Raw genomic sequence first — 23778 nt, forward strand, 5'->3', positions numbered from 1 at the left:
GTTCCTCTGTTGTGGATATTTTAAAGATGCTTCTGCTAATTTGTTAGGACTCCTTATAGAATTTTCCAATCCATAGGAATACAATTAACAGTAATAAGCTGAGCCTTTGGGTAAAAGATTGTATGTAAAAAAGAATGGTTTCCTCCTCTGGTGCAGTGCCTGGGTAGAGCTGTTGCTTGCATGAGGAGCAAAATTCAAATGCAGCTGCCTTTTGCTCAGTTATTGCTTCAGAGGCAGCAAAACCAGGAGAGTGAGCTGGATTGTTTTACCATTTAATCTTCTGTGCATTTGTAATTAAGTCCCTATTGCTGGAGCTTTATTAATGCTAAAGATGTGAAAGGCAGAAGGAGCCTGCTAAAGATGTGAAAGGCAGTTTGATTTTTTTCCAGCTGATGGCTGAATGTGAAGAACTGACCATTAGAAGAAAGCTGTTGTTTCAAAATCTGGAATTACTGAGAAGCACTTGAATGCTAGACCATCATCTTCACACTGGCTTTTTGATTTATAACCCAAAGCCATTCCTGCAGCCTAATTGCCAGGCTGTTCTTAAGAGCTTTATAATCCAATTAACATCCAGAGCAGTAATAAGGCATTTGAGCAAATGGAGGGAATTTGTCTTTTGGTGACTTGCAACAGTGCATTTGCAGCAAAGGCTGTGAAATGCTTGCTGTGCTCCTCTCCATGGTTCTCTGGATTGCTGGGCAGTGGGAACAGAGCTGCCAACCCCTGCAGGAGATGTTGCACCTGCTCTGAGTGCTTCCCTCGAGGAAGGAGCCGTGCTGTGCTCTAGGGGGGCATCTGTGGGTCACAGGGTGGTGCTGGCCACAGCAGGAAATGGCACAGTAAAATTTGGGGAAGGAGGTGCCTGAGTTCAAGGTAAGCTGAGCCCCAGGGAGGTGAGGCAGAGCCTGTGGCAGCGGCTGCAGGGCTGGGTTGGGCGCCTCTTGCTGTGCTACTGAGCAGCTCGTGGGGTGGGTGTGAGGAGCTGATTAAACATCTGCGCTTTCTTTCCCCCCTCCCTGCTTTTTGCAGCTCTCCATGAGTTCCCCAATGACATCTTCACCAACGAGGACAGGAGACATGGAGCTGTTGTCCTGCACGTCCTCTGTGTAAGTGTTGTGACTTTGCCTTTCTTCTCCTGCTGGCACGGACAGGGCCTTGTGTGCTCAGGAGCTCTGAAGTTATTTTCTCTTCAGTGCATTTTCATCTCCTGGATGGACTGTGAAGTCAGGGATGTGATGTTTTTTGTTCTTGGGATCTTCTGATATAAAGGAGTCAATAATGGAAGGATGGTTTAAACTTGCTTCCCATTTTTATTTTTTCTGTAGACACCATCAGAATGTCAGGCCACAGTAAAAAGAAAGTTGTCTCTGAAAATGGGACAGTTTAACATCTTTAAGATGAAAACCAAATGCCAGAGAGCTAAAAGATACAGGAGTTCTGCAAGAAGTAACTCTGGGACTCTCTGAAGTTTATGGGATGGAATAATTGACATAGAAATATCCATGGCATTACATGGATTGGCAAGTTTGCTTTATCAGCTCTTTGAGTTACATCAGAGGCATTCTTAAGCAGCCAAGAAAATACCTGCTCCCAATGCACGTTTAGAAGCTTTCAACAATTTTTAGTCAAATACTTTTGACAATTTTTAGTCAGCTTAAATGAGCAGTCACCATTAGCTGTGAGAAGTGATTCATGATTTCTTTTTGAGCATAAATTAGATTGCATTGTGTATTTTAATGTGAGCCCTCTGTGTAAGGATTTTATTTTGGCTAAATAGCTGCAGAAATTTGTTGAGTAATGTTGCTATTGACCGTGCCTGGCAAGTTCAAGAATCTCAAGTTTCCATGGGAACATTGAGCTTTGAAATGTTTTGGAAACTGAGCACTGGACCCGAGCTGGATTTTATATCACCAACAAGAATACTCCTAAAAATTCATATATAAATTCAGTTGTGAATATGCCCTTAACATGTACCAAAATGGAGTCTGGAGGACTGAACTGTCTAGTTCAGAATAAAGAGAAAAATCTGTTTTTAATGAGAAGTAGAAAAGCACCCACTGTCCCAGCAGAAATGTACTCAGTTTCTTCCCTGCTAGCAAACAGCAAGGCAGCTCCCTCCATCCATTGTTCCATGGGTGCTCCATTGTTCTCTGCAGCAGTTTGGTGGACTTAGGAAAATTTACTGACCACTATTTGTCTTGTGGTCCTTGAGGTGCAGGACCTGGCTGGATTCAGCCTCTCCAGTACTGAGATAGCTGGAGAAAACCTCTTGTCAAAGTAAAAAATTATACTCAGATAAACCAGAAAATGTTAGCATTTAACAGCCTGCCCCTAGTCTGGGTTGGAAGGGGTGCTCTGAACCTCCAGTTCTGTTTTTTACCTCCCAGAAATAGTTACCAAATGTGTGATGAAATCAGAGCAGAAGCAGAAATGCACTTTTTTAGGGGAAGGAGGATACAGACACAGAGTTTTTTTGCCTCTACTGAGGTTTCTTTCTTGGGTTTGAGGAAACTGGACTGTAAAAGGAGCTCTGTAATGGTGGGGAGAACAATGCAGTGGTGATTAGAGGTCATCACCATGCTTCTCATGTTAGTGACCTCCCCTTAAATAGTTTCTGTTCATTGCAGTAAAAATGTTGTTCTCTGCCCCTTTGCCTGTGCTTTCATGTTTAATTCTGAAGGACATCAAGGCAAAGCTGGTTTTCCAGAACCCAGAGGAATGGGACAAAAGCTATCACAGAGACCTTGGGAAGAGCAGGAGGCTTCCCAGGGCATCCTCTCCCTATTGTTTAATAAAAAGGGAAAAAAGACCCCAGCAAATCTTTACAGTGGGGCTGTGTGAATTACTAAATATGATCTGATACTTCACAAAAATGAAAGTTAATCCCTAAACACTTGAAAAATGTGGGAAAAATGGGCAGGTCAGCAATAGTTTTAGGTCTGAACTGAAAATACTTTGGTTTGAAGGAGAAGTGGGCCACTGAGGGCATATTACAGGTTAGAGTTATGATGTTTAATTTCTTCTGGATACTTTTTCAGAGGTCAGCAGCTGACTGCTTCACTGCCATTCATCATTTCCATGAGCTGCTGAGTAACTCCCCACTAAGTCACTGGTTTGGGATGTTCACTTTGGAGGGGCCAGGGTCTGGATTTTAAGTCTGGTGCTGTTCCTACAACCTGGGAGCTCCCCAGCACCCAGGGGCTTCTTTTTGCAATCTTAACATCACTGTTTGTAGAATCATAGAGTAGGTTGGATTGGAGGGAACCTTACACATTATCCAGTTCCAGCACCCTGCTATGGCTTGGGACAACTTCCACTATCCCAGGTTACTCCAAGCTTTGTGCAGCCTGGCCTTGGACACTTGCAGGGACCCAGGGGTAGCCACAGCTTCTCTGGGCACCCTGTGCCAGGGCCTCAGCACCCTCACAGGGAAGAATTCCTTCCCAACACCCAATCCACCCTGCCCCCTGTCAACATGAAGCCATTCCCCCTTGTCCTGTCACTCCAAGCCCGTGTCAAAGTTCCTCTCCAGCTCTCCTGCAGTCCCTTTGGGTGCTGGAAGGCTGTGTAGGTGCTCTCTTAGCCTTTTACTGGGTTTCATTTTGTTCCTGATGTCCCCCTGCAGATCCTCAGCCCTGCCATGCTCAGGGGCACTGGCATCAGTTACCCCCTCCAGACAGGAGGGAAATGGCTTTGCCTTGAAATTCCCAAGGGGAATTTGAGAGAGAATGGGGGGTTTGGGTCTCTGCATTACCCTGGTGTTTTGACAGCACAGTGTTGCTTCCTCCTTTCCCAGCCTCCTCCAGCAGGTCTGGAGTGCAGAGTCAGGATATTTTGTCTTGCCAGCGTGAGGAGCCTGTGCATGGTCAGAGCTGAGCCTGTCCCTGGGCAGAGCAGGGTGGAGGAGCAGTGTGTGTGCTCAGCCATCCATCCCTCCTGCTCCTGCCTTGCCACTGCCTCCTGTAGCCATGGGAACAGGCTCTGACAGCCCCTGCCTCCCTCCTGCCAGGAGCTGGGGAATGTAGGTCGCCCTGGACGGGTCCTGTCTCTGTTTCTGCATCGGGTCAGTAGCCAGACACATCTCATTCCTGCAGCACAGGGCTGTCTCCTTAGGGGGTGCATTTCTCCAGTGCCCTGGCCGTCTGTGGGAGCACTGCTGAGCACATCGTGGTACACCAACCACTGGGCACATCATGGTACACAAACTCCTGGGCACATCATGGTACACAAACTGCTGGGCACATCATAGTACACAAACTGCTGGGCACATCGTGGTACACCAACCACTGGGCACATCGTGGTACACAAACTGCTGGGCACATCGTGGTACACAAACTGCTGGGCACATCGTGGTACGCATGCTGGGCACATCATGGTACACAAACTGCTGGGCACATCATAGTACACAAACTGCTGGGCACATCGTGGTACACAAACTGCTGGGCACATCATGGTACGCATGCTGGGCACATCGTGGTACACAAACTGCTGGGCACATCGTGGTACACAAACTGCTGGACACATCATGGTACGCATACTGGGCACATCATGGTACACAAACCGCTGGGCACATCATAGTACACAAACTGCTGGGCACATCGTGGTACGCATGCTGGGCACATCATGGTACACAAACTGCTGGGCACATCATGGTACACCAACCACTGGGCACATCATGGTACACCAACTGCTGGGCACATCGTGGTACGCATGCTGGGCACATCGTGGTACACAAACTGCTGGGCACATCGTGGTACACAAACTGCTGGGCACATCATAGTACACAAACTGCTGGGCACATCATAGTACACAAACTGCTGGGCACATCGTGGTACGCATGCTGGGCACATCATGGTACACAAACTGCTGGGCACATCATAGTACACAAACTGCTGGGCACATCGTGGTACACAAACTGCTGGGCACATCATGGTACGCATGCTGGGCACATCGTGGTACACAAACTGCTGGGCACATCGTGGTACACAAACTGCTGGACACATCATGGTACGCATACTGGGCACATCATGGTACACAAACCGCTGGGCACATCATAGTACACAAACTGCTGGGCACATCGTGGTACGCATGCTGGGCACATCATGGTACACAAACTGCTGGGCACATCATGGTACACCAACCACTGGGCACATCATGGTACACCAACTGCTGGGCACATCGTGGTACGCATGCTGGGCACATCGTGGTACACAAACTGCTGGGCACATCGTGGTACACAAACTGCTGGGCACATCATAGTACACAAACTGCTGGGCACATCATAGTACACAAACTGCTGGGCACATCGTGGTACGCATGCTGGGCACATCATGGTACACAAACTGCTGGGCACATCATAGTACACAAACTGCTGGGCACATCGTGGTACACAAACTGCTGGGCACATCATGGTACGCATGCTGGGCACATCATGGTACACAAACTGCTGGGCACATCATGGTACACCAACCACTGGGCACATCATGGTACACCAACTGCTGGGCACATCGTGGTACGCATGCTGGGCACATCGTGGTACACCAACCACTGGGCACATCATGGTACACAAACTGCTGGGCACATCATAGTACACAAACTGCTGGGCACATCATAGTACACAAACTGCTGGGCACATCGTGGTACACCAACTGCTGGGCACATCGTGGTACACAAACTGCTGGGCACATCATGGTACACAAACTGCTGGGCACATCGTGGTACACCAACTGCTGGGCACATCGTGGTACACATGCTGGGCACATCGTGGTACACAAACTGCTGGACAGAGTCAACCCAGGCTCTGTGGCTTCCTGCTTTGGTTGGGGTTTTTCATTTCCCTCCAGCAATGGAGTTTTAGGTGGGTTTGTCTCGGAATCTCTGCTGCTCAGAGTGACCCCAAGATGTCTTAGAAAGTCTCTTTTCCCAGCCCGGTGCTTGAAGAAGGAGTCAGAACTCTTCTGTTCTCATTCTCAAGGTTGTTAATAGTTTCTTATCTATAAAATTCTTTCTCCTGGCATGCCAAGGTCCACTCAGCAGGACAGACAGAGACACTCTGGCCACCCCTGGGGCGGTGTTACCTTTTAATACTAAAAACTACATGTGCATTATTTACAATAACTTCCCAATACCTATCACCTATGTTAGACAGTGAGCTTCTACTCTAAACCAATCTAAAAATGCCAACATCACCCAGAAGATGGAGGCTAGGAAGAAGAAAAAAGAAGGAAAGGGCACGCCCAAATTCCTCCATTTTTGGGACCCTGAGCCCCCATTCTAAAAACCCCAAAAAATTTCTATTTTTCACCTGGTGACAAACTAACTATTATTCTAATTAAACCCTTTTAACTTGTAATTCTTCCTATAAGGGTTGGTAATTGTTTTTTCCAAGGGCTGAATCAAAGGCCCAGAGGTCTTGGGCTCTGTGTGAAGGTGTCTGAGCCCCCCAGAGCCGCCAGAGGAATTTCCTGGGGTCCCACAGGTTTGTGATGCAGTCAGAGCTGAGAAAAGCCCTGTGCTTGGCTAAGGTAGTTTCAGGGGTGGCCCCTTGCTAGTCCTGCCCCCCCAGGGCAGGGTCAGTGGGGCAGCAGCAGACACCCCACCCCTGCTTTGCTGCCAGCAGCAACCTCAGCCTTTCACAGCCCCCTGGGAAGGAGGCAGGGCTGCAGGGATTGCTGCTTCCACAGCATTCTGCTCTCTTGTGAAAAGCTTCCTTCACTCAGTGAAGAGAGGTTGAGTGTGAAGACTGTCATGGGAAGCTCAAAGGGCTGCTGGACAAACATGAAGAATGACCATTTCTGTGCTGTGCAGTGGAGCAGGTATTTTGAGTAAGAAACTTAATCACCTTTGATGCAGAGATTGCATCTCTGTTTGTTAGAATTGTCATTTTAACATCAGTCCTAATGTGGTACTTAATCTGGCATTTATAATCCTTTTATGCAGACCCATTGCATTTTCCTAATTTTTTAATGTCCCTTTTGATGGGGAGGAGGAGTGAGTGTGTTTTTTAAAGTGTATTGCCTCCCATATCATCACTTAGAACTGAATGAAACTGGGGCTGAGCCTTATTTTGTGTGTTGAGTCCTCCATGTTGTACACTGCTGCCATTGCACAGGCCATATTCTGTGTCCCCCAACCAATTCCTTAATTCCCAGTGGCACTTCCAGGTGGAACACCCTTCAGTCTGTGCTGCCCTGCTCCTTTCCAGAGCTGCTGCTCCCGCGGTGCCCATGAAGACAGGGGGCCATGTGCTGAAGGAAAAATCCATGTGATTCCTTAGTGAAATATCAGGATGACTGACTTGAAATCTCAAGATGTGCTGTTGGCCCTCTCCTCACGGGACATGCCATGCAGACTGGCCTCCTTGATGCTCCTGCCTGTCCTCCCTCTTGCATAGAAAAGCCCCCTCCTGCTTGTGTTCCTGCTGGCCCAAACTCTTAATATTGCTGTGTTGTGTTTGTTTAAGAAGCAAACAAACAAGCCCCACCAAAAAGCCCGAAGAACTTCCAAGGAAGTCACAGTTGCTCTCCTCATGTGTTCGCTGACTGTGGGCAGCTTCCAGTGATTTACTCTGTGGACAAGGCTGGGGTTTAGCCAGATACTCCTTCAATTCTGACACTTCGCACTTTATTGCACCCACTTGAATGAACTTAGGGAAGACTCAGAGCCAAAGCCAGCTTTGTGACAGCAGTGAGGTCATTAAAGGGAATGCTGGAGTGTGCAGGTGCCGTGGGCTCAGCCTGGTCAGTGCACTCCGTCCTGAGGAGTGCAGTGGGTTCGCTTTAGTGCTTCCAGCTCCTGCAGCAGGGATACAGTCCCCACTCCTGGGGGGAATGAGCAAGAGCCTGGAGGAGCAGTTCCTTCACATTTATTTTTCTGTTCCTTACTCATTTCTGTGCCCTTTTTGCCTTTTGTCTTGTACCTGATCCTACTAATGAGAAAGCATGGGCAGACAAAAGCAAATTCCCTTGTCACCCTTGAAGGTGGTTGCTGTGCCCTCTCAAAACCTGGACACCATGAGACTCCACTTTGATGCTGGGATGCTTTGGCAGTCTTGAGTGCACTGGAAGCGACACAGTCCCTCCCCTGGCATCATTTGAATGTGCATCTAAAATTCCAGAGTAGGAATTGTCTAAACTGAAGAACTGGTGGCCCTGGTGCCTCTGTGAGCCCTGTGGAGCGTGGCATCATCTGTGGACCCCTACAGTGCAATGCAGTGCATGTGTGGGGGCATCTGGGGTGAGCTGCCTGGGCTCTGGGGCATGGGATGCTGTGGTGGCTGCCTCCCCTTCGCCCCCATTCCCTTGCCTGCCTCAGGGAGGTGCAGGAAGCCCGGCAGCCATGTGGAGCCCTGTGCTCCGTGGGTGTGGATCGTGTCAAATGGAGAGGACATGCTCACTTTACAGGAATGATGCTGCTGCACAGATTAGCCTTCTTGAGAGGCATTACTGTGTGTTGGGGCAGGGCACTGAGGGCATGACTCACTGCAGATTATTATGATTAGCAGATCAAAAATCTAAGCTGAAGTTAGGCACCCTTTATCTGTTATGTTTCAATGGAATTTGGCCACATCACTCTCTGGAGCCCTTTCTGATCCTTGTTCCTATCTTCCTTTATCTCTGTTGATACAGTTGGTATTGTGTCAGCAGCTGGTGCTCCCTTTGCAGGATCAGGTTCTTTGCTGCACCCAACAGAGTTGGAGACCTGGAATTTTGCTTACTCTTGTGGTTCCTGGGGCTGTTTTGCAGTGTAAGATTTTCTAAAAGCCTAAGTTACACTTACTCACGTTTATGACAAGTGACAAAGAAGCACAGAAACTATCCAAGTGACATTCCAGCACCTCTTGTGTCAAGATAGTGTCAAAATCATTTGTTGTAATTAAATTCCCATCTCTAATCCTGAAAAAAATACACTTGAATTATTTTTGAGCTTGAAAAGTTTTCATGGCTGAGATGTACAGTAATTATTGATTTTTTTTTGCAGCAAACTTTTAACTCTGGCAAAGTAGAATCTGTGTTTTTGATGGGGGTGGGGGATTTAAACCTGTTCCTGGAAAATCAAAACAAGAACAAAAAAACTGCAGGCCATTTTTATTTCTGCTTTCCCTCCAGAGAAAAGTACTCTGGTCTCCTCACATTGCCTGAGCTTCTGCAGGACTTCATCAACAAGCAAAGCTAGAGGATCTGTGGGTGATGTGCTTGGAACTGTGGTTCCTTAGGATTAATACACTGTTTTTCTACAAATATTGGCCACTTCTCTCAGCTGTAGTCAGTCACTGGAGCTGCACTGCTTGTGGAAGTAACTCTGGAGCGAGCTCCTTCCCTGTGGGTAGGATGGGCCAGGTTGCCCTGCAGGGCTTTGCTGTGTGCATGTGAGCCACACTGTTTGCCTCTTGGGGCAGAGATCAGGCCCCAGAACATTCTGTTGATTAGTACAGAAACCCAGATTAAATGTTTCTTGCATGACATTAAAGAACTGATTGGCCCAGTGTCTTTTCGAGTCCTGTGTTCCCCCTTGGTTATATTTTTTCCTATGTGAAGTTCAGCAAGATTTACTGCTGGGACCTAGGTGACATGGCAGGGCACTTCAGTCCAGAAAAAAAGCTTCTTTTCCAGAACACTAGATTTCAAAAATTACTCCTCCAGGGTTTAGATTTTTACAGAACACAGTGATAGAAAAGCCTTGCACTGCCCAACAGGGAAAAAAAGGAAGGCGAAAGTACTTCAGTGTGGCTTAGTAATGTCCAGAGTAAAAAAGAAGGAAAGCAAAAATATTTCAATGTGGATTAGCAATGTCCAGAGAATTTTAAAAAAGGCAAAAAAAAGATCAGCCTTTATGGTGAAGATAAAATGTTGGCAGCTTTTGATAGTTTATAAGAACTTTCGGGTAAATACTCCACGATCTTTCAGTTACATCCCGGACAGCTCTATGAATTCTTCTTGCAAGAGCATTTTATTTTCTTGCAAAGTCTGTACCAAATGAAACCTGGGATGGGTTGGGCTGCTGCCATTCAGTTGTGTGTGACAGTCTCCAGACTCAGCCCTCTCTCTCCTCCCTTGCAGGCTGTGTACATGTTCTACGCCTTGGCAATTGTCTGCGATGACTTCTTCGTCCCTTCGCTGGAGAAGATCTGTGAAGTGAGTGTTAGATGTTCCTTCCTCTTGTGCTGCTTTCACAGCACTTCTGGAGAGCCTTGGGCTGTGGTGATGGTGTATTTATTTGCTGTTGTCCTGCAGTGCTGCCTATGCTGCTTGTCTTGTTGCTCAACATGACGTGTGTGTGCGTTGACTCAGCTCTGTGTTCTTCCTCGCAGGACAGGCTCTCCAGGTGCTCCAGGCATTCCCACTGGGGTGGTTCTGCTGCCTCATGTTTTTGTGTCTTTGCAGATGTCTCTGCAGAAATACCAGGCCTTTGCCTTAGCTGACAGAAATGAAAACCTCTGGTGATTTATCCTGGTAGAAACCATGGATCTCGTACCCTGCCCTCACAGTCATGATTGTCAGACCTTGTGTTGTGTGGGTGTGAGTTGTAAAGCAGCAGGGACAGCTAGGTCAGCTGTAAAGAAGCTTGTGAATGCTTCCAGCAATTACAAGGGACTCTGTTTCTCTTTGGTAAGGTCAGGATGCCTAAATTTTAGAAGACAAGGAGAACATTTTTGCCTAAATCAGCTTGGACAGCCACAGAGCAAGCACAGACCATGTGCCCAAAATTACTGCGAGCCATATCTGCTGTCAGTTCCAGCAGTGAAATCTCTGTGAGAGGAGAATATGGCTGGTTTTGGCAGCGAGAGATCTGTGCCATTTGTAGAAGACACCTGTCCATGTGCCTGGGAACAAGTGTCACCCGTCAAGGCGTGGGCTGTGCTGGCCCTGGGAGAGGTGTGGGAGCTGACAGGGCAAATAATTTGTGCTGACAGCACTGATGGAGGCTGTCTCCAAATTAATCTGATAGTTAAAGTTCAGCACTCTGCTGTGTGGGCCTTTTTTGCATCATCAAAGAAAAAAGCCCCCAGCAAATTCCACTTTTGATGCTTAAGTATAGAGGTAACTGAAGGGTAACAACATAAGGCAGGAGCTTCTGTCCTGCAGAGTTGCTGCACCCTCTGGGCCTGAATCTGGGGAACCCCATTGCAAGGTTCAGGAGAGGGAGCACTGGTGTGGGAATGGGGATAGGAGATGCTGGGGGATGTAGACACACTGAGTTCTTTGACTTCCCCTCTCCCAGGCAAGTGAACCTGACTGGTAACTGTGGCTCTAGAAGCTGGCTCAGGTGTCTGTGGATGAACAAAACCTGAGCTGAGTGAGCAGTGTCCAGGAGAGGCTTGTATTTTGGGGTGCTGTCAGTATGCCCAAGGGCAAACCAACCTACCATGATGTCAGCACAGCTGTCTGGTGGCTGTGCCCCCTTTGCTGGTGGCTTTGCTCTCAAGAGGCACCACCATGAGTTCCAGCAGCTATTGTAGGATGGATGTCTCCATAGTTTCACAGAGCATCCTGCAGAAGAACCTGGCCTTTGAGGATCTGCCTCTGGTCCTGTGAACTTCTTTCACGATAGTTTTAATCCTGTTTAAAATAGTTTCCCATAAATCTGTACTTTATCAGGTTCCACAAGCTTTATAGCACTCCAGCAGTGCTGTGGTCTTCTGCTTCAAGGGCGCTCCTGGTGAGGGCACATCCTGTCCTTTTCCCTTGTCCCCATAATTTATGTACAAAGGGTTGTTACCTCTGTGTGGGCAGTGGATAGAGTTACCCTCCCTCAGGGGTGAGGAATACCCATTGTGGAATCTTCAGAAAAGGCTGCTGTGATGATTTCTGTTCTTGTCTCTGTGCAAAGGTACTCAGGCAAGGAGGAAACAGCAAAGGAGCCCTGCAGTGTGCAGGGGAATGGGAACAGAGGCAGGTTTGCTGTGTCCTGCCAGGCTGGGGGGCAAGCCAGCTCTGCCAGGGACACTTCCCACCACCCTGAGCTGCCTTCCTCATGCTCCTGGCTGCCTTTCCTGTGCTCCCGCAGTGGCAGCTGCTGCCTTGGTGTAGTAACAGCTCAGGGTGGTTGTTGCTCCTCTTCAGTGCCTTGTGGCATCTGCTGAGCAGATGCAGATGGGTGTTGGCTCAATGGGAGCCGGTGCAGATGGAACAGTGGGAGTGCAAACACAGAGGGTGTAATTAACCAAGGAAATCTTTGGAAGCAGCATATGCTGATGAAGTTTTTGTAGAACAGTGGGTCCTTTCCCTTCCAGAAGCCCCAGGTTTTAGACAGTCCCTGGGTACTGCTGAGGGACAGGTACAGGAGGTCAGTGATGTAGTCCAGGAGAAAGGGGGTAAGGAGAGGGTAAAGCAAGGCATAACTTGTGCCAGGGAAGGTGGCTGGAGGTGAATGAAGCCTGAGCCCTGTCCCTGCCCTTTACAGGTGAACGTGGGAAAGATGAGGTGTGTGGTGCTGGGGTTGTGGAGCACACAAACCCATGAGTGGTGAACCTGCCTTCCCTGTTGGCTGCAATGGTGACCTTTCCCTCCTCTCTAAAAGTGTCTCTGGCATAACCTGCCCTCTCTGCCAGGTGATGCTCACTTCAGTAGCCAGTGCCTGTGGTGGCTTTCCCCCTATACTTAACCTTTGTTTACACAAAACTTTACAGGTACCCACTCTCAGCAGGCAGGTTAACGTTGGGACTGGAATTCCTTCAGCTGCTCAGTGTGGGATTCCTCAGCTAATCAGTGACTGTGTTTCTCTGCAGCGCTTGCATCTCAGTGAAGATGTGGCTGGGGCAACTTTCATGGCAGCAGGAAGCTCTGCTCCTGAGCTCTTCACATCTGTCATAGGTAAGGAGCCTGCTGCTGCTTCCCTAAACCTTCCAGTTTCCCTGGCTGTTTTCAGGGCTGAAATGGCATTGCTGTGTGCCTGCAAGGTTTGTTGTAACACTGGGCACACATGGCACTGACTGTGGGGAGTCCTTGCCACAGTCAAGGTGAACTGACTCTGGGGGTACTGTTGTCTTGACCCTGCCAAGCCAGGACAAATGGGCATTTTACCATACCTGCCCATTAGCCAGGTTTCACCTACATTATCCTCTCCTGTCCACTTTCCTGCCTCATCTGCCACCCTGCTCCAGGGCCCTGTGGGAAAGGATTTCCCCCAGATTTCCCTCTCTGGTACCCTGGCACACTGTTCATGTCCTCAGTGGCAGGTTCTCTGCCATCACCTCCCCTCTGGTTAGTCTTCCAACACTGCTTTTCCCTGGAAAAGCCAGAGTGGGGAGGAGAAGAGGATTTGAAATGCTTTCTTACAGCAACAGCTTGTCACAACAGAGCATCACATTTCCAAAGCAGCTCTCTGCTTATGGGAGGTGTGATGAAGGGATTCAACTATCCTTAAGTTGCAAAACCTGGGAAACTCTCAGAGAGGGACTGCAGGCAGTGCTAGAGAGTGATGTTCTACCCAACCACATCAAGAGGGTGAAGTGTTCCTGCTGTGAAGCTATGTGCTCTGCAGAGGTCTGATTGCACAAGCAAAGCCTTATCATTTGGGAACTTAAATTGCACCAAGTTGGGATTGTCCTTTGGTTAAGGGTAGTGCAGCACCAGGGTGAAAATAGAACCAGATTCCTTCAGGTGACTTAGAGAAGCCCTGATGGTCACCAGGAACATTTTCCTGCTGTGGTGTAACCTGCCAGGTGCCCTGTGCCACTTGGCAGGTGAGGGCTTCTGTGTTTCTGAGAAAAGGATGAAGTTGGAGAAAATATGTGAACTGGTGTTGGAACCTTAAAAGCAAGAGGTGAATTTAAACAGACTGACAGCTAGCAGGAGATGGAGTGTTATTTTTAGGCTGCCTTCCTAAGGAAAGGATTTTGTGCAGCACAGTGATGCATGTGTCTGTCAGTTCATCTCCCTCACCATTAACCTCATTGGCCAATTTTAACCAAATTTGACAGAAGAGCTCTGAAAAAAGCTTGTGGCATAGCCCCGTAACTCATCCCGAGAGGCTTGTGAGTAGCTGTGGCCAGACAGCTCTGAGTCATCTCCAGCTTCTACTGAAGCTTCATCCCACTGAAGCCAGTTGGGATGGGGATATGGGAAGGAGCAAAGTACTGCTCAGGGAATATCTTAGGGGAGACAGCTTCCTGTGGATTTGTGTCCCATCAGCTGCTACCATGAGCTTGCAGTGTTTGTGGTGTGTATTGCCATAATGTTGGGTCACAATAGCAGGAAGTTCATAACTTGGATGTACTTGGTTTCCATCACACAATCCATTCAAGTCCCCTCAGAAAGCAACTCTCTGCAGTTTGCCTTTAGAGTCATTAATAGGGTATGAGGTCTGCAATTTTATGTGTAGAAAAGTCAGCTCTTTCCCATTTACACAGCTTCTCTTGAACTTGTGTTTCAGGTGTTTTCATCACAAAAGGAGACGTGGGCGTTGGAACCATCGTGGGCTCGGCTGTGTTCAACATCCTCTGTATTATTGGTGTGTGTGGGCTTTTTGCAGGACAGGTAAGAGCATTTAATGATTCCTTACAGTTCTTGCTTCACCCTGTGCCTTGGCTGTACTGCAAAATCAGATGCCAGGTTCACCACCTTGCCACAAATTTCTCTGGTTTTGCTGTTTTTAAACGTACCCTGTGCTGTTCCTCCTGTGTTTTGGAAATGAAAAACAGCAGCAGCAAAGGTCAGCTCAGGCATTTTGAGCTGCCCAAGGTGTGTGGGTGGGCAGAGGAATAAATGTTGGTTGTTTGCTCCTCGTGTAGTTTGTGACTGCTCTCCAGCGTGTCAAACCACTGCTGACAACACAAGCTATTCATCTGAAATTAAAGCAATTAAGCTGTGAGATCTGAGCTGCTGTCTGAATTGCAGACATGATTGACTGTATAATTAAATACCTGAATCTGCATTTACCTTCACACTTGCCAACATGCCAAGTGTTTTTACAATCTCATAAATGTTCTCTGGCGTGTTACTGTGCAGACTTATTTGTAAAGAGGAGAAGCAGAGTCATGTTACCAGCACAGGGCAATGGAAGAAGAAGTGAGAAGACCTTGGTCAGTGTGGGAAAGCATGCAGAGAGATGGGGTTTTCCTTATGATCCAGTTCTGTTTTCCTTATGATTCAGTTCTGTTTTCATTAGCAGGGAAGTTCTGCAGGCTGAAGGTGAACATTTTCAGTGTGAGGAGGCCTCAGGATAAGGTCACAGCAGTACTTTTTAACCACCCACGTGCCCTGATTTGCATGCAGCTGGCAGCTACTGATGCTCGGTGTGTCAGTGGTTCTGCTGTAACTCTTACTGTGAAAACCCAGTTAATTGAGGTAAATTTTTAATGACCAAAGCCTTCCCAGGGCATGAGGCTCTGCTCCCCAGAGGTGTTCTCCTGTCATCAACAGGACTTCCTTCTCAGGCTGCTTTTTTCATGCAAATGAAGGTGATTAACTGTCTAGCAGTTAATGATGGCAGAGGAGCCAATTTTGATTTTTATTCTCCACAATATTGATTGCATGCCTCAAACCTGCTAAAAATTGGCTACAAATCACAGCTTTGGAAAAGACCTGCTGGAGTTTGGGGCTTGACAGAGAATGTCAGAATGTCAGAGGCCTTTTGCAGGTGGGAGATTGTTGTTTCAGAAGGATGAATCACAGCCAAAATGCTGTTGTAAAACATCTTCAGCCGTGGTAGCTTTCAGAAGTTCAAGTCATCCTAAGCATAGTCTGTGAGTTTCTTTCAAGCCAAGCGTTGAGATTTTGACTGCTTTGCCCCATCTTTGTTTTCCTTGGGACTCTGCTGATGATTTGTGTGTGGTTTTGTCAAGTCACATAACCTCCCTTTGCTGCAATCCAACCCTCAGAGGGTGGGTGAGCACTGGAATGATTGACGTCACCGTGTGGAACTGTGATTTTAGTGAGCAAATAAGAAATGTCAGTGTCAATAATTGCAATGTTTTAGATAAAACTCTGGATCAATTCATGCTTTTCATTGTTTCCCAGCCTTTCACCAAAAAGTCATTCCCTCTTAGTGGTGTGATTCATGATTTGCTTTGTGTTAGTGTGAGTAGGAGTTTGGTTTTATTGTCAACAATGTCTCTACAGAGGCACTAACATAGGTGGTAAATGTGGTTGTTGGTGAGATTTCTGTTCTGCTGGGGACCTGGATCTCAGTAGTGAGTTGCCAGGTGAGTCTGGGGTTGGTCAAAGCTGCTTGCTGTGCTCCAGGATTTTTTTTCTTTGAGCTCAGACCTGTGGATTGAGCAGCTGGAGCCCTCGGAATTTGAGATGTATTGCCCCTGGACTGGGAATCCCAGAGGTCAGACCTGCAGGGGCCTTCTGCTGCATTTCTGTTTTTATTTTATTTTCGACTAGTAAACAGTTGAATTGTAAAATACTGTCCAACCTTCTCCAGGATATGTTTTATTTTTTTAAATTAGGTTGTAGTTTGTATGTGCTGTGTTGGATGTATTCTTCTTCGGCCTAAGAAAAGACTGGGTTTGGTTATGTGCACCATGTTTAGAAAAAGAAACAAGTGCACATCCCCAAAAAGCTGGCATGCATTTGCTTGAGCCCCAGCCCTAATTGTTTATTCTTCCAAGCCTTTACTGGCTGTATGCACACACTTTTCAGGATAAATCAGAATAAGCATCCTACTGCTGGAACGGGAGAAGGGAAGCGTGCCCATGCCTCTGCACACCTAAAAAAGGCATTGAAAGAGCGTTGTGAAGGCTGAAAGTCAAACACTGCAAAGTTAGAAAATAGCAGTTTGAGGGTTCCCTGTGCACCCTTAATTTGCCCCCCCAGTGTGTGTGCATTATTATCCAGGCTTTAATTACAGAGTCTCTTGCCGGGATCTCCACGGGCTCCCTGCCTCCCTCTGCACACACAATGGACTTTGCTCACTTAATGAGCAGATATTCAGGATTTTGTTTTCTCTTATTGTTCGCTCTGTGCCCTTCTGCCTTATTTACCAGGCTCTATTCAAGCCCTGTTCCAGAGGCAGAATTATTAATTTCCTCTTGAACTTCTGCCGATCTCGGCGCTATTGTATCTGGGCAGTTGATGAGCAGTTAATTTATCTTCCCCAAACCTCTGTGAGATGAAGGGATGCTTTAAAGATGGGGAAACAAAGCACAGAAAGATTAAATAAAAAAGAATAACTTGTCTTTTTAGGGGCCAATTAGAGCTGGCACAGGCCTGCTCTTTCCCGTGGTGCATAGGATTCTGTGGCATGCTCGTGGGTCCTGGTGCTGCTCCTGCTGCTCCACAGGGCTTTCCTTGCTGGAAAACCATGGTTTGAGTGGCCATGTCAGTCTGCACACAGCCCAGCTCTCCTTGGGAGCACTCAGCTCCTTGAGCCATATGAGCCCCTCTTCTTCTCCTCATTCCCACTTCCTTCCACAGAGCACACACAGAATGCCTCTGTCCTGGGCCCTCATCCCCAGGGCTGTTCTTGTCTGGAACTAAGCAATGACTTAACTACATCTCCTAACATTTAGTGGTTGCTCTTGCCAGTGTGGTGGTGATGGTGTTCCTTCTCAGTCCAGCTCTTGAGCCTGAGAGTAAAGCTTTCACCAGATTCCTGCCTTGGGTCATGCATCCGCCCGTAGCAGCTTTCTTCCAGTGGTTTTGATCCCTTCTGCTCTCCCCACTCCTCTGCTCTATGTCTCCTTCTCCTGGCTGATGTTAGCCATGCCAGGCAGGCACCTGCTGGATGTCTGGAGTCTGCTCTGCAGCCAGGGAAATTGTATTTTCCACTGTTTTCATCTCCTCCTGAGATTTTGGATCGGAGGAATTAAAAAAATGACAGTGGATGCAGGCTGCCCATGTGTTTGATGGCCAGACAACGCCATCCCCTAAAGGCTGGGTTTTCTAAACTAGCATCCACACTCTGAAAATCAGAGCTTTCAACTATAGCTTAATCTGGGCCTCTCCAGAAGCAGAACTTCATGTCTGGTGTGTGTTGAGATGTTTGATCAAGGCATGTTTGGAGAGAGAGCTCAAGTTTTCCCTGTGGATAGTGAATGCTGCCCATGTGCCTGTGGCAGTGAGCCTTAGAAGCTCCTCCTGCTTTCTTCTTGCAGCCTGTTGAAATACTCTGCATAGCACTCACACCCAGAGGAGGATTTCTCTTATTTCATCCAGGCAGTAGATGCAACTTCTAAGCTGTAGATGATTTCAGGGTATGGAAATAAGTTAGGAGCTGTTCTCATTCCCCACTTGCCTGTGCAGTGCAGGCTGGATGTGTCTGCAGCTGTTTCCTCCTATGTCCCCACACCTTGGACACCAGCACTTCTCCTTGCAGGTAGACAACTGCTAAGGCACATAACCCAGCTGTTGTTTTTCAGCTGCTGTGTCTGCTTTGCTTCCTTCTGGCGAACGGGGAGCGAGGAGGTCGGGGAACACGGAGGGAGAGTGAAATGGCAGCAGATGCAGCCCTTCAGTCAGTAGTCCAGCAGCATTCACGGGGACACAGGCTGGATAGCGGCGAGGAGGCTGCTGTCTGCCTTGTGATGGATTGCATTGGGCTTTTTCCATGCTTGCAAGCCAGCTGTGTATGGGGAGCTTGACCTTAGCCTGGGGTCCCCTCCAGGCCTTGGTTGAGCTGTGCTGTCTTCTCTCACGCTCGTGTTTGTGCTTCCCAAGCCCTCCCCTCCTTCCCCTGCCCTCTCGCCGTCCTTGGCGGCAAGGACGCGGCATTCTCGGAAGCCGTCCTTGCTTCATTCAGCTCTCATTCAGGCCAGCACAAGCAGAGCTTGTTCCCTTTTGGACATTCCCCCATCCAGATTCATCTTGTTTTCACAGCTCTGCTGCTCTCTCCTCACCATGCTGTCCTCCCAGCGCTGACCCACAGCGTTTTGCAGTGCTGCAGAGGAGGCTGAGAAGTGCTTGTGTGCTTAACCATGAGTTGCAAGTCACTCCAGCATTACCATGTCATTTTGAATGTGCATGGCTTGATTTGTTAATTAGTGTTTAATTGCTCTGATTTTCAGTTGAGTCAAAGTTTCTCTATTTCACCTTTCCCCAGAAATAGACAGGCTTCTCTAGGTGGAGCAGGGGACCAGGAATGCTGGCTTGTGCCACAGATCCTCTTCCAGTTATTGGTTCTGTCATGGGGCATCATTCCTCAACATACTGGAGCAGAAAAAGGATGACAGTGACTGTCTGACCTGCCTCCTGCTTTACCAGTGGGATTCTTTTACTTCAAGAATTAAACTAATTTCAGCAGGCTCTCCTTTGTCCAGGTCACAGAATGCTTGTGCCAGCCAAGGTGCCTCTAGGAATTATCAGCTGCCATGGGTTATGTCAGTGGAAAATACACCTGTGTTGACCAGGACACTAAACAGAGTTTAATAACCTGGTGGAATGTTTTTTAACGAAGCAACTGGGACTTCTGTAATCTGTTTTACCTCACTTCTGCCATTCAGCCAGCTTGCATGCCTCTTAATCTTTTAAGCTTTAATTTCACTCACAACTCAGATTGCAGCCATTACTGACTTTGGGCTTTGATTGCATTCATGAGCTTTTTTATTTTCTTCTTCTTGACTGTGGAGAAGTTTTAAAAGGTGAGAGTTGAAATCCTGTTGCTTTTTCTTCATTGGTTTGTGAACGTTGGTGGAAAACATGTAAAACTCTGGGGAAGTATTTTAAGGAGAGCTTAATGCCAGCTGTTGGGACTGTTCATAGCTCTCAGAGCCCAGGGCACATTGGAGTTTGGTGCTGGCAGTGTTTTATAGTGACCATGAGCCTGGTTTTTCACTGACAGGCTGTGTTGCAGACATGGGACACGCTAACAGGTCAGACTACTTCAGAAGCCAAGGCTGTGGTCCTTGGGTACCTAAAGCTGCTGGCATGGCACGCACAGAGGTGTGTGAAAGCCCGGGTACAGGGAAAGCAGGGGGGACTGATGGATGATGGCAGGATGCTGTGGAACATCAGGCAGTCTGTAAGGCGCCGAGAGTGCAGCCAGGACAGAGAGGTGGGGATGGAGTTTCAGGATAGAGAGATACCATTAATTCAGAGGTGCTGCCCAAGGCAATCAGAAGAGTGGCAAATGGATTCCTATCAGCATCAAACCAAGGCTACTTCCTAATTGTCACAAAAACCATCACCATTTTCGGTTAAGTTTTCTCTGTCAGAATTGACACACAGATCAATACCGTGGATGTACCATTTGTAGGATATTTCCTCAAATCATTTATAGTGTAAATAAGGGAGATAATAAATTCTGTTTTTTACTTCTGGCAAGAACTGGTCAGTCTGAAGAGACTGGGAGATGTTTACTCTGTGCACGCCTTCCTGTCTGCAGCTATCCTTGAATTCTGCTGTGGATCTTGTGGTCCAGCAGAGGCCTTGGGGTCCTGCTGCCTCAGCACTGTGGGAATCTGAACTAAAGAGACATGCTGGTCCAAATAACTCATGGATGATTATAACCACCAGTTGAGTAGGGAAATATTTCTGGCTTTGTCCTGAGGTTTGGAGAGTGTCCGCTATTTCCATTCTGAGAATGTCACATAGACAGATTGCTGCAGCAGTGATGAAAATATCAAGAGAGGCCTAAAAAAGCAAATATTCTTGGGGAAGTAATGAGAATAGATGGAGTTGGTGCACAGTGTGCAGACTGGGAGCCAGAGTGACAACTGAGCTCTGCAGAGAATGGCAAAGTAGAGGTGAAATTAGGGGGCTGGTAATTGGGAGGAGGCTTTCCTCACAGCAGGTCCCTTAGATCATGGCTGCTTTAACTGCCTGAGAGAGAAGGATTAGGCCTGGACTTTTCTTTGGCCTGACCTGTGCTCATATTTGGTGCTTTGCTGAAGCTGGGAGTTGTATTGGTCAAAGCCTCAAGGAAGCCCAAATGCTGCAATCATGAGACCCTGAGGCCAAAATTATGATCTGGAGACTGAGCTGGATGCTTGTAGTGTCCTGGGATATTCAGGCACGGCCATGGGGTATAGAGGGAGCGTCACTTAGTGCAGGACATCCTGCTGTGCAGTCTGTCCCAGCACAGGGCCCTCTGGCTGATGCTCACTGCCTGCTGGAAAGCCTGCCTGGCTTTCCTGGGGCTCTGCACAGGAGAGCAATGGCTTTCCATGCAGGACTCTGTCTAAAAAGTCTGCTGTGGCAGAGTGGTTCAGTGTGCCAGGAGGGAATGTGGGGTCAGGACTCCTGCTGTGCTGGGAGATGGCACCTCTGGGATCCTGTTGGACCTGCTTGCCTGATTTATGGACATGCCAAAAGTGCCATCAGGAACCCACCACCCTCCAAACCATACCAAGTCCTGCTTGTGTCTCCCAGGAAAGGTGCAGAGGCTCCACAATGGCTTGCTGCTGACAGCCACAGGTGGATCTACAGCCTTATTTAATGTAAAGATGAGTACAAGTAAGGCACTGTCACTCTCTCCCATTAATCTGTGATGCTTCACTGATACCTCGACCAGTGAGAATGAGCAGGCAGGTGGCAAGGTCCTTGGAATTACCTGAGCTGAGCAAAATAGTCTGCTGCAAAGTTTAAAGGCAGAGCTCGTACCCTGATACCTGACATAGAGCCCTTTTTAATTTTGTTTAATTCTGAATGCATAAGACATGGATTAACTGCAAACTGTGGCCAGCCTGATTCCTTGAAAATCTGTCCCAGGCCTCCACCTGAGCTCACTGCTTCCTGTAACAGTGGCCAGCAGTTGGTCATTTCTCTTGCTTTGGCATGAGATCCTGCTGTTTTCCCGTGGGGCTGATTTGAAACCACATTGAGGGTTTGCAGAACAGCGGTGTGAGCACCACAGCCCTTTCTGGAGGGGACCCCAACAGGCTGAAGAAGGCTCCTCCTCAGCTCTGAGGGCAGCTCCTGCAAGCCAGGAGCAGCGTGTGAGGAGGTTCCACAGCACAGCTGGCTGCAGCTCACCCAGGGGGCTGACACAGCACTTGGGGGCTTGTGAGGGATCACAGCGAGCAGCAGCTCTTCAGGCAGCAGAGAAAGCCAGATCCCTGCATCTGCTAGGCTGGTCTAAGAGCTTCCCTAATCACCTCTGTGCAGTCCACATCAAAGAGGGGCAGCATGAGGAATGACCCAGATTCTCTGCTCCTGGATGCCTTTTGATGGTGATGGATTCACTGCTGGCACATCTCTGCTGACCTCCACAGACTCTCACGGCTAATCGCTTGCAGGGATTGTCTTTAATCTTTTGACACCCTAGTCCAAGCATTCCTGCCTCTCCACATCAGCAAATTAGGTTATTAGCTCTTAATACCTCGAAATCTAGACCTTCTGTGCCAGAGGGTAACAGAGAAACAAGATTAGGGAGATTGTTTCCAAAGCCTGGCATTTCCCAGCAGGGTTAGTAGCTGATCAGCGCTTGAGAATGTCAGGCAAAGAACCAGTCATGAGATGAGGAAAACCCTCAAAACAATTCAGAGTGAAGAAGATCCCTGAAGAACATGGATGGGATTGCATGCTTCCCCTGGAATTTTAGCAGCCAGAATACTCAGAAGTGCACATGCCCCTGGACATCCTTGCCAAGGAGGGAGCAGCAGCCCTGTTCTGCCACATCTGCTTTGTCTTGGGCCCATTGCTGCTGTGGGCAGAGCAGGCTGGAAAACAGCCAGCTGGGTGGCCTCTGGTGATGGATATCTCCTGGGTGGAGATAGAGCTTCCATGCTCCTAAGAGCAGAGAAACAATTTGGATGAGCAGAAGAGAGAAGGGTCATTTTTACAGAGGATAAGAGGTGAAGTCCTAGGATGAGGCATGGGGCATATTGCCACTGAGGTCCTGGTTGCCCTGAGCCAACTTCTGTGCTACAGGAAGCAGACCCCAGTGTCTGATTTTAGGGAAATTTTCCCTCTGGTAGCTGATCTCTACATTGTGCTAAGTGGAGAAGGTGGTGTGTACTGCACAGGGCCACAGCTTTGGGAGTTACAAACCTCAAAAATCAAGCTAGAACTGAGAAAATCTTGATTTTTCTGCTCCCCAGCCCATCAAAAAGGGAAGTAAGCATTCTGAGTAGTGAATTTTATATGTGGGATTTTGCAGGGTGAAAGTTTACCTGTGAGAGACCAGGTAGCTATTATGGGTATGTTTACCCTTAGGAGTGATGCTGTAGCATGCAGGGGAGCAGGCTCAGTGTGTCTTGTGTGGAGCATCAGGGGATGCTCTCGTTCAAGCCTTGACTTCAGAGCTCTTCTTTTCAGCTCAGGTAAGCTGGGTTCAGTCCCCACTAAGTGGTCAAGGGATAACTAAGAGGTATTTGTCTGGTGTTTGGATTTCAGGTACTCACTTCAAAAGGAGGAAACATCACTGCACTGACAATCAGTGGCTCTACAGATGCCTCCTTATGCTCAGCTCCCATAGGACCAGCTCACTGCTGGGTTACAATATGACAGTATTGCTGATTTAAAACTCAAATTTGATCGTGTTTTTACTCAAGCTGGTTGCTTCCCTCATTTCTTTTCTGCCTTGCTGATCTGCAATTTCAGTAGTTTCCAGCATGTTAAGGTTTATGTGGAGTCCTTGGTACATGGTTGCCTTATGCGCATGGCTTCCCTGTATCACATGGATCAAATGGTTGAGAAACTTCAGATAGGTGACTCGGGCCCCAAAGATGTCTGAGATTTAGCTGCCCCACAGTTATTGCATCAGGGAGACCTACTCTGATGTCTGTGAAATGAGGGCAGCCTGTGCAGGTGCCAGGCATGAGCACGTTCCCCTACAATCCAATCTGGAATCAGCACAAGGCTCCTTGTGATTCCCACAGGATCTTGGTCTGTCAGTTCTGTGCTGTAGCTCCCTGCTAGAAAGCTGCATTTAGGCATCTGGATCTTACTG

The 23778-nt window shown here is 48.0% G+C and overlaps 1 protein-coding gene across 1 annotated transcript in view; it reads left to right on the forward strand.

Annotated features, from left to right (window-relative positions):
- The first annotated feature begins 1037 nt into the window (after positions 1-1037).
- The window catches only part of SLC24A3 (solute carrier family 24 member 3), a 47701-nt gene continuing 24960 nt past the window's right edge, over positions 1038-23778 (forward strand). The window contains exons 1-4 of the mRNA XM_058802769.1: positions 1038-1109; positions 10062-10136; positions 12731-12815; positions 14377-14480. Of these exons, the coding sequence (XP_058658752.1) occupies positions 10071-10136; positions 12731-12815; positions 14377-14480 (255 nt within the window). The 5' untranslated portion in view covers positions 1038-1109; positions 10062-10070. The remainder of the gene's footprint in view (positions 1110-10061; positions 10137-12730; positions 12816-14376; positions 14481-23778) is intronic.

Source organism: Ammospiza caudacuta, chromosome 3 (genome assembly GCF_027887145.1).
Source record: "Ammospiza caudacuta isolate bAmmCau1 chromosome 3, bAmmCau1.pri, whole genome shotgun sequence".
Lineage (NCBI taxonomy): Eukaryota > Metazoa > Chordata > Aves > Passeriformes > Passerellidae > Ammospiza > Ammospiza caudacuta.